Genomic DNA, 10,212 nt, shown 5'->3' with positions numbered 1-10,212 from the left:
GTTTGTTTTGTGCCCCAGTATATGGTCGATTTTGGAGAAGGTTCCACAGGGCACTGAATAGAAAGTATGTCCTTTGGTGCTTGAGTGGAATGCTTGGTAGATGTCTGTTAGGTCCATTTGATATATGGTTTTGTTTAATTCAGATGTCTCTCTGTTAACTCTCTGCCCTGTTGACCTATCTAATGGAGACAGTGGGGTATTGAAGTCCCCTACTATTAATGAGTTGGGATTAATCTGGGTCTTAAAGTCCTGTAGTACTGTTTTTATGAAGTTGGGTGCACCAGAGATTGGTGAATATATGTTCATGATTGTAATATCTTCATGGTATTTGGTGGGGATATGCTATTTTGGTTTTTCATGTTATTATTTTTTCTCTGTTATTTTGACATGTGAATTTCTTTTATAGTTTCTTTTATATTTCTTTGTGTGCCTTTGTGGTTTACATTTTGGGCATGAAAAGCTGGTTGGTCTAAGCTTTGGATTCTCTCTTTTGATTTTATATTGGAATGGCCAGATTGCTTTTGTCTTCAGGAGTTCCCACAGAGGCCCAAGTCAGATGAAGATCAGATGCTCTCAGGCTTTCTCCTAATGTCTGGATCCCTCCAGGAAAGATGTTGTCTTCAGGAATTTGAGGGTTGGACTGGCCTGGGAGCAGGGCCCAGGAAAGATGATGGTCTCAGGGTAGCAGGTGGCCATGCCACCCAGAGATGCAAAAGGAGATGGGGGCGGGAACAGGCAGGCCCCAAGGGCTCCTAGGGACTGCAATGAGAAGCTGGGTTGGTCTGGATACAAAGGATCAGGAAGAGGAATGGTCAGCTCCGGTGTCTAGGAAAGAGGCTGGTGGGTAGTGCAGTCCCAGGGAAGCAGAGGGAGGTGAGGGTGGGGCCAGGCCCAGAAGGCTCCTGGGGACTGCGATAAGGAACTGGGTTGGTCTAGATTCAAAGTCAGGAAGCAGTGGTGATTTCCCCTGGTGTCTGGGGTGCCAAGATAAGGAATGGGACAGTACCCAGGCTAGGAGGAGAGATGGGCAGGGGATATGGGAGGGTGAATGAGTCTGGGGGAGTCAAGGCATGGACAGCACTACTGACTTACCCAGGAGAGAGGCCGGTGGGTCCTGCAGACCCAGGGAAGCAGAGGGAGATGAGGGTGGGACCAAGCCTAGAGGGCTCCTGGGGACCTGGAGAAGGAACTCGGTCTGGATCCAAGGGATCAGGAAGCAGTGGTGGCCCAGCCCGAGAGGTCAGCCCTCGTGTCCAGGAAAGAGGCTTGCAGGCCATGCAGCCCAGGAAAGCAGAGCAATAACTAAAAAAAATTTTTAAAAGGGATGTTTGAGTCATCGACATTGAGAAATACAGGTATGTAGCAGACTAGATATGGGTGATCAACCCATTCTGCTCTAGCTAGATAACATCCAGTGATGAAAGCCTGAGAAATCATTCTCTGTAATGAGAAAACACCTTGTTTGTAGATGAGGAAATACTTTCTGGGACACAGTGTTAGCAACACACTGCCAGGTTTTGTGTCTTTAGTCCTTCTCCTCCACTTTCTCAGGAGTAGGAGAAAGACCGTCTTCTTCCTTTGACCTTGCTTCATTTATCATGCTATTTTACAGAAGTTTTTTTGTTGGTATCACAGTCTAGTTATGCTGGCTTATGGTTCCATCCAGGGCACTTGATTAGATAGATTTAGAAGATGCCTAAGGCTTTTTTGGACAGTTTGCTGTGTAGACTGGATTAGCCTTGAACTCTCTGTTCCTGCCTCCTTTGCCTCCTGAATACTGAAATTACTAGGTGGGTGTATATTACTAATTCTAAGAATTGTTTTGTTAAGCAGTACTGGGGATGAAACCCAGGGCCTAGTGAGTCCTGGGGAAGCACTCTGCCACTGAGCCCTCCTAAGGCTTTTAGTCACACATTATTGTAGAATCTTAGTCACAAATTCAAATGGCTTATCAATTTTTGTTTTTTTAATAGAAATTAGGACATTTTATTTGATTCTTTTTTTTTATGCTTATTGTATTAGTTACTTTTTGTTGCTGTGATAAAACACCATGACTAAGATGACTTATAGAGAGCAGAGTTTATTTGGCTTATGGTTCCAGAGGGATATGAACCTATCATGGTGAGGGAGGCATGTTGGCAGAGGTGGCCAGAGCAGAAATTTGAGCACTCACATCTTCAAGCAGGCATAGGAGCAGAGAGAAACTAGAAATCCAGCAAGGGTAAAGAATTCTCAGAGTTTGCCCCCAATGACATGCTTCCTCTAGCATGGCCACACCTCCTAAAGTTCCATGACCCACCCCAAACATGCCATGAACTGGGGGCCAAGTGTCCAAATATTGGAGCCCATGGGGGACACTCATTCAAACCACCACACTTACGATACCTCTTAGCCATCTATACAGTACATTTTGTAGATTTTGTTTTCTGTTTTATGTGTGATGTATGAATGTGTTTGTGTGAGTGTCTGTGGGTATCTGTGGAGGCCAAAGGACAACGTTGGGTGTCCTCATTCACTCTTCCACTGTTGAGATAGGCTCTGTCACTGAACCTGGAGCTCACTGATTTAGCTAGTCTGGCTGACCAGTGAGCTCCAGGAAGAGCTCCAGGAAGCTGCCTGTCCCTGCCTCCCCAGTGCTTGGATTACAGATGAATGCCACTGTACTCAGCTTTTTACATGGGTTCTGGAGATCCAAATTCAGGTCCTCATGCTTGTGTGGCAAGCACTTTACTAACCAAGCTATCTCCCTGGCCTTGACTATGTGTTTTGAGTTCTTGATGTTTCCCAATTGCATTCTCAGAGGATAACTTTTTTTTTTTTTTTTTTTTTGAGATAAGGTCTCCCTAGAGCCCCAGCTGGCCTAGAATTTGATAGATAGACCAGGCTGGCCTGGGTTTCACAGAGTTCCATCTGCCTCTGCCACTTGATTGATTGCTGAGATTTAAGGTGTGCACCACCATGCCCAGCCAGAGGATAACTTAGTAGTATCTAGTAGTATCTAGCTTTTAGTTGCTACTAGTACTAAAATTTGTAACTAATATTTGTTTACTATATGCCAGATGCTTTCCATGTGTTACTCTACTTAGTGTCTCTAATACCACATAAGGTATGTGCTGCTATTAAATTCATTTTGTAACACCTGTAAGTCTTAGCACCTTGAGAGGCTGAGTGGGGAGGTACTTGAGCACATAATTTCAAGACCACCTAGGCAACATGATGAGACCATCTCAAAAGAAAAGAGGTAAGAAGTACTCACTAAAAGATACCTCAGCTTTTATGTGACATTCAGAATTCAGACTTGTGATGCCTGGTTTGGTGTTATTAATTACTCAGCTCTACCTCTGGTAACCACCATGCAGGACTTACAAGAAAGTTTTTGTTGTTTTTTGAGACAGGGTCTCTTATATCCCAAGCTTGCCTTGAGCTTGCTGTATAGTTGAGGGTGACCTAGAACTTCTTTTTTGTTTTTGTTTTTTTTTTTTGAGACCAGGTCTCACTACCCCTAGCTAGCCTGGTACTTACTATGTAGACCAGGCTGGCCTTGAACTTACAGAGAGCCACCTGCCTCTGCCTGCTCACCCAGAGCTTCGTGTATACTAGGCAGGCACTCTACCAGCTAAGCTGCATCCCCAGCCTTACGAGAAAGTTTTAGGGTAGAATAGGGGGGACGTTGATTGTGGGGGTGAGAGGAGGTGAGACATAAAGGATGACTGGGGTTTTTTTAGCATCTAGAATGCAGTGTGTAATATCCTCACCCCAAAAGCAGCCTAGGTAGAAGCAGGCCTGCTGAAGGAAGGCAAATCAAATGGACTGGCTTTTAGAAATTTTGTCTTTTAAGACAAAGCACACAGTAACCTTAGTAGAGAAATAGGGATTCAAATGTAGTTTTGTTTGTGACTCTTGAAGACTAGGTGATCGAAGTATTGGAGCTGGGAGAGAATTTTCCTGAGTTCACAGGACCAGAAATGAGGCCCAGAAGCCCATCTTTTTTTTTTTTAATTGTATATGTATCATGTGTATGTGTGTCTGTATATCTGTTTATGTGGGTGGGTCTGTGTTTGTGTATGTGTGGGCACATGCATGCCATGACATACATGTAGAGGTCATAGGACGTTGTAGTTTGTTTCTCCATTGCTGTAACAAAACACTGACCAGTACCAACTTGGGGAGAAAACGGTTTATTTGGCTTCCATCTCCTGGGTCACAGTTCATCGGGGAGCTCAAGGTAGGAACTCAGGACAGGAACCTGGAGGCAGGAGCTGGAACACAGGCCATGGAGGAATGCTGCTTACTGGCTTGATTCCTGGCCCCTGCTCAGCCTGCTCTCTTATACAACACAGAACAACCTGCCCAGGGGTGGCATTGCCCACAGTGGACTGGGCCTTCCCTCATCACTCAAAATTCAAGAAAATACCCCACAGACATGGCTATAGGCCAGTCCAGTAAAGCAAATTCCCCAGTTGAGGCTCCCTCAACCCAGGCATGTCAAGCTGACAACTAAAGCTATCTAGCACAGAGGATAAGCCTAGGTGTTGGTCTTCACCTTCTACCTTGTTGGAAACAGGGTCTCTTCATAGTTTGCTGTTGTATATGCCAGGCAGTTCGACCTGAAGCTTCCCAGGATTCTCCTGTCTTCTGCCTCCCATCTCACAGTAGGAGTGCCAGGATTACACGTGCATACTACCACACCCAGCTTTTATGTGGGTTCTAGGAATTGAAACTCAGGTCCTCATACTTGCTTATCAAGCACTGTACCCACTGAGCCATCTCCCCAGGCCCCAGGTTGCTATCTTGGGGAACTTAAGGCAGGTATACGAAAAGAAGCCTGTGAAGAAGATGCGGGTCAACATCGAATTAGGGAGGCAGAGGAAGAAGGGAAACATTGGTCCTCAGGTATTGCATGCTGAGTGGCTTATTTTTAGCATGGGTCTATTAGCTAATGGGATGGATTTAAGGATAGTGAGGCTTAGTCTTAATAGCTTGAAAATCACCTTTGTACTGTGCAGTGTGCTAGCCACAGGGTTTATTTTATGTGTATGCGTGTTATGCCTGCATGTAATTGCACCCATGTCGTGCGATGCCAGCGGAGGACAGAAGAGGCTGTCAGATCCCCTGGAACTGGAATTATGGACAGTTGTTAGCTGCCATATGGGTGCTGGGATTCGAACCCGGGTCTTCTGCAAGAGCAGTCAGTGTTCTTAACTGCTGAGCCATCTCTCTAGCCCCTTCCCACAAAGCTTTAACTTAGTATCTGGGAATCCGCTCTTGCCTTTCCCAGCAGAAGGTGACTCATATGCCACCTTCCATCTTGTAAGACTTGGGTTAAGAGGAGGTGTTTATTTGTACCATTTGGTCTTCTTCCTAATCCGTGTTTTTTTCTTCTTCTTTTTTCTTTTTTTCTTTTTTCCCAAGCATCTCATAATATCTGAATTCTTATCTAATGTGTCCCTTGCTTTATTTCTAGCATCTGGAATATTATATAGTATATGTTTGATATATATTGATGACTTGAAACAAAAAAGTTAGAATTGGAGTATATTGTTAATTGTGAAATTCTGGTTTTTTGAATCATTAGTTATAAAGGTAAACTTTTCATTTGTATGTAAGCATTCTGAATTATCTTTAAGAACAGAAGCAAATTATATATGGGAGAGAAACTAATGAAGTCCCACTTCCTTTTATATATATTATGAAGATTTTATTTAGAGATTCTCCAAGAAACTGAAAGGGTTTAGAATCAATAATTGGTTTTCTTTATGAATCAGAAGAACAAAATTCTTGTGGAAACTAAGAACTTTCTTGTCTTAAACAAATTAACTCTTGTCAGAAATAAAGGAATTGTTTGAATCCTGGGAAAGATCAAATTGCTGGGTAAATACCCTTTTTCCTTTCCTCAGTGAGAGCACTGAAAAGTATTTTAACATGGTGATATCTGTTAGTCGTGAACTCAGAAATGTGGGTCTCAGCTGCCTCATTTTTCCTATTTCAGTGATAATGCTAATCCTCTAAGTTAGGAAAGTGCCCTTATGAGAGTTCTGTTGATGACAGTTGGTTTGCTTTACTCTAACATGGTTTTGCAGATCATCATCAAGTCTATGGGCTGGAATCTTGTTGGTCCTGTTGTTCGATGCCTTTTGAAGAATGAAGAAGAAGATAAAAGAAAAAACTACTTTCTGACACTTGATATATTGGTAAAGGTAAGTTCATCAAACTAAGTTCTGTTTGTCATAATGCACAGCAGTATAAAATTCCCGTTAATGTTAAATTCTTGTTCTTTGATAAGAAATTTTATGGTTTATGAAATCACCAATGAGAACTCTCTTAAGTAATGTTCACTCTTACTTGATTAGATGGGAAATTCCATTTTACCATTTCTCGAATTTTCTGGATATAAGAATTATATAATCTGAGATGTACAAACTTAGAATTTCCAGGAAGAGACTTGTAAATCTGTATATAGACTTGTAAATCTACTATATAGATGAAGAATTCAGTGTTTAGAAAGCTAGTTCAATGCCATACTGACCTTTTTGCAATGTTGGAACTGGAATCAAGTATCGGTGCCCCTGGAGACATGAAAGCATAAAGGAGATTTTTGAGGGGTGGGTGGAGGACACAAGGGGTTGGGGCAAGAGACTCAGGAGAGGAATGGGGAGGAGAATCAACAAAAACAAATTTTGTTTGAAAATGCCATAATAAAGCCTAATTCTGTGTGTGCTAAGAAAAAAGTCATTGTTCTTTCCTCTGTCCAATTTTTTATTTTCTTTCATAAAAGAATGTGAAAAACCTAGAGTGGAAGTGACCACAATGGAAGTATGGACAGGAAGTAGGAACACAGGGAAACCATTGGTAAAAGGCTACTACAGGTGCTGGGCGTAGTGGTACATGCCTTTAATCCCAGCACTTGGGAGGCAGAGGCAGGTGGATCTTTGTAAGTTCAAGGCCAGCCTGGTCTACATAGTGAGTTCCAGGACAGCTGGGGCTACAGGGAGACCCTGTCTCAAAAGGCCAAAAAAAAAAAAAAAAAAGGCTACTACAGTTACATAAGTCAATATTTGATGGCTAAGAAAGGTAAATCCCGAGGAAAAAAAGACATTATAGGAAACTACTTGAGGTCAGTGAAAACTTAACAAATGTGTAGGTAAAAAGAGGAAGTTCCTTCTAGGTAAGAGTTGTTGATCATGAGTGCTTTTTAAAGATATGGCTCTGAGCTGGGATATGTCTCTGGTATAAGTGCTCACCTAGCAGGTAGGTGTAAGACCCTGGGTCTGATGCATTCTAAAAAGAAAAAAGGTAAGATATGGCTGGTCAGAAAGCAAAGTTTTATCTGTTCAGAATCTATAAAAGACTTACTCTGTTAAATACTCAGGCAACATGGGGTAAGAGGGCCACCTGGGGAAGTCTAGGGAGTCTAAAGTCACAAACAGATGCCCAGGTTTGAATGACGCTCAGAACTTGAGCTCTGAAGATCAGGTTTTCCCTCCCTGACTGTTCTAACGTTTCCTTTTAACGATTGTATAAGGCATTTTATAGTTAAAGGAAAATAGTTGTATTTTCCCAATATAAGCCTTCTTTTAAATAGTAATCATGTGGCTTTAAATACAACTTGTATTAACAGGTTCAATTGTGAATATTTTTATAGTTATGTAATCCAAAGGAATTGTTGTTGGGTTTGCTCGAACTGATTGAAGAGCCCTCTGGAAAGCAGATAGCCCAAATTATTCTTCTTTTACTTCAACCATTACAGACAGGTAATGAGCATTTTGATATCCAAGTATTTCTTGTTTCATTTGCATAAGTACCTTGATGTTTACCCCCAAATGTGAACATGCTACTAAAGTTTAAATTAAGTACTCTGTTTTCACACTAGTCACTGCAGTGCCAGTTTCAGTCCTACTGTATACCCTGCAGAGTGGTTACTCAGTAAATACTTTGCTGTATGTCATAGTATTTTTCATTTTTCATGTGCATAACTTTTTGGTTAGCTTTCTTTTTTTTTTTTTTTTTTTTTTGGTCTTTTTGAGGCAGGGTCTCCCTGTAGCCTCCGCTTTCCTAGAACTCACTATGTAGACCAGGCTGGCCTTGAACTCACAGAGGTCTGCCTGCCTCTGCCTCTACCTCCCAAGTGCTGGGATTAAAGGTGTGTACCACTATGCCCAGCTTGGTTAGCTTTCTTATCTACAGTTTATACCTAGAGTTTTCTCTCTAAATATATTTAACTGGTTGACTATGGTATCTGCAGCACTCTGTCTCTTAGCATTGTGGCAGTTCCATGTTTTGGTTATAAAGACCATTAGGCAGGGCATTGCTCAGCCTCTGATTTGGGGTGTTGGAACCAAGAATAGGAGAGGTGCCTATAGAGAGTGAAATAGGAAGGCACACAGAGTGGTAGGCTCTGGTGGCTTTGTATTGGCAAAGAGTGGGTCTGGCCATCAAGACAGACATTTTTCCAATAGAAGAAGTTATTTTTATTTTAGAAAAGACAAATTTTTTTTCAGAATGTGATAGAGGGACCTAGAATCAGAAATTATAATAAATTCATTTTAAATATAAATGCTCACCAGCTTTCCACCATTTCAAATATTCAACATCTTCTAAGGGAAGAAACTAATAATACTCTCTTCCATTTATACAGTGCTTTATAATTTCCCATTCATATTTTGTGCTGACAACCAGAAAGTATGGAATATAACCAGTTATGAACAACTGTATTTGTTTCTTTTCTTATTGCTGGACCCAAATGCCTGACAAGAAGCAATTAAGGGAGGAAGGGCTAATGTTGGCTTCAAGGGTATACAGACCATCATGGCGGGGGAGGCATGGTGGCAGGAACATGAAGTAGCTGGTCATACTGTAGCCAATGGCAGAGTGCAGAGACCAGTTAGATGAGAACAGGATGTGAAACCTAAAGGTTTGGCTTTAGCACCCCACTTCCTTCAGCAAGATTCCACCTCCCAAGGAGTCAACAACGTTCTGAACACTGAACTTCTTGTCCTATTGTAAGATACTTGATAAGGCTACCATAAATAACAACTTGGTCTCTTTTGCAGTGATTCAGAAACTTCCTAACAACAAGGCCTATTCAGTTGGATTAGCCTTGTCTACACTTTGGAGTCAGCTATCTCTTCTTCCTGTTCCATACTCAAAAGAACAAATACAGGCAGATGACTATGGCCTTTGTCAGTGTTGCAAGGCCTTAATAGAATTCATGAAACCTTTTGTGGAAGAAGTAACTGATGATAAAGAAAACAAAGAAAATGAAAAGCTAAAGGATGAATTACTGAAATTGTAAGTATATTTTTTAAGAGCATCTCATGACCAAGTTAATTGATAGCACAGATAACTTATGTTTCTTGTTTGTTCGCCATGTAAATATAAGTCTAATTTCAGATTTTGAATTTTAGAATATAAGGTTGAGCTGATATAGCATGGTTATTTAATGAGGCATGTATATTTTAAAATCAAGTATTTTATTGATATAATGAGGCACTGACAGCATAAAGCCAAATCCTTCACTTAATTTTTTTTTATTTTATGTATATGAGTGTTTTGCCTGAATGTATGTGAGTGCACCCGAGTTATACAATGCCTGCGGAGGCCAGAAGAAGGCGTTGGATCCCCTGGAACTAGAATTACAGATGGTTGTTAGACAACATGTGGGTGCTGGGACTCGAACCTGGGTCCGCTGCACGAGCAGCCGGTGCTCTTAACCAATGAGTCATCTCTCCAGCCCCCACTTAATTTACTTTGTATTCTATGTATTTTACCCTTCACAGTAAGTAAAAGGTGAAAGTAGAAGAAATGGAAACATTTAACTCAAGGAATTTACTCTGTTTGTGGGAAATTGTATTTGAAAACAGCAGAAGAACCACCAGACAGTTGAACATCTACCCTGACCACAAATACAGACAAGTACTTGCCACTAGCTTTCACACCATGGGTACTGAGAACTAAACATGTACTGTTCAATATGGCTGCTAAGCACTTGCATATGGATGGTCCAAAATGGATGTGCTGTCGGTATAAAATAGCTTCTAGACTTTGAGGACTAGATAGTTTAAAAAAAAAGAAAAGAAAAGAAAGGAAGGAAGGAGGGAGGGAGAGAGAGAGAGAAGGAAGGAAGGAGAGAGAGAAAGAAAGAAAGAAAGAAAGAAAGAAAGAAAGAAAGAAAGAAAGAAAGAAAGAAAGAAAGAAAGAGGAAGGAACCACACA

The 10,212-nt window shown here is 41.4% G+C and overlaps 1 protein-coding gene across 1 annotated transcript in view; it reads left to right on the top strand.

Moving 5' to 3' along the window:
- Glmn (glomulin, FKBP associated protein) overlaps nucleotides 1–10,212 on the top strand; it is a 45,961-nt gene that overhangs the window by 7,527 nt on the left and 28,222 nt on the right. Inside the window, exons 4-6 of the mRNA XM_017796541.2 lie at nucleotides 6,081–6,197; nucleotides 7,643–7,751; nucleotides 9,051–9,288. Of these exons, the coding sequence (XP_017652030.1) occupies nucleotides 6,081–6,197; nucleotides 7,643–7,751; nucleotides 9,051–9,288 (464 nt within the window). The remainder of the gene's footprint in view (nucleotides 1–6,080; nucleotides 6,198–7,642; nucleotides 7,752–9,050; nucleotides 9,289–10,212) is intronic.

Source organism: Nannospalax galili, unplaced genomic scaffold (assembly GCF_000622305.1).
Source record: "Nannospalax galili isolate Female #2095 unplaced genomic scaffold, S.galili_v1.0 scaffold451, whole genome shotgun sequence".
Lineage (NCBI taxonomy): Eukaryota > Metazoa > Chordata > Mammalia > Rodentia > Spalacidae > Nannospalax > Nannospalax galili.
This window is presented reverse-complemented; position numbering and strand designations above follow the sequence as displayed.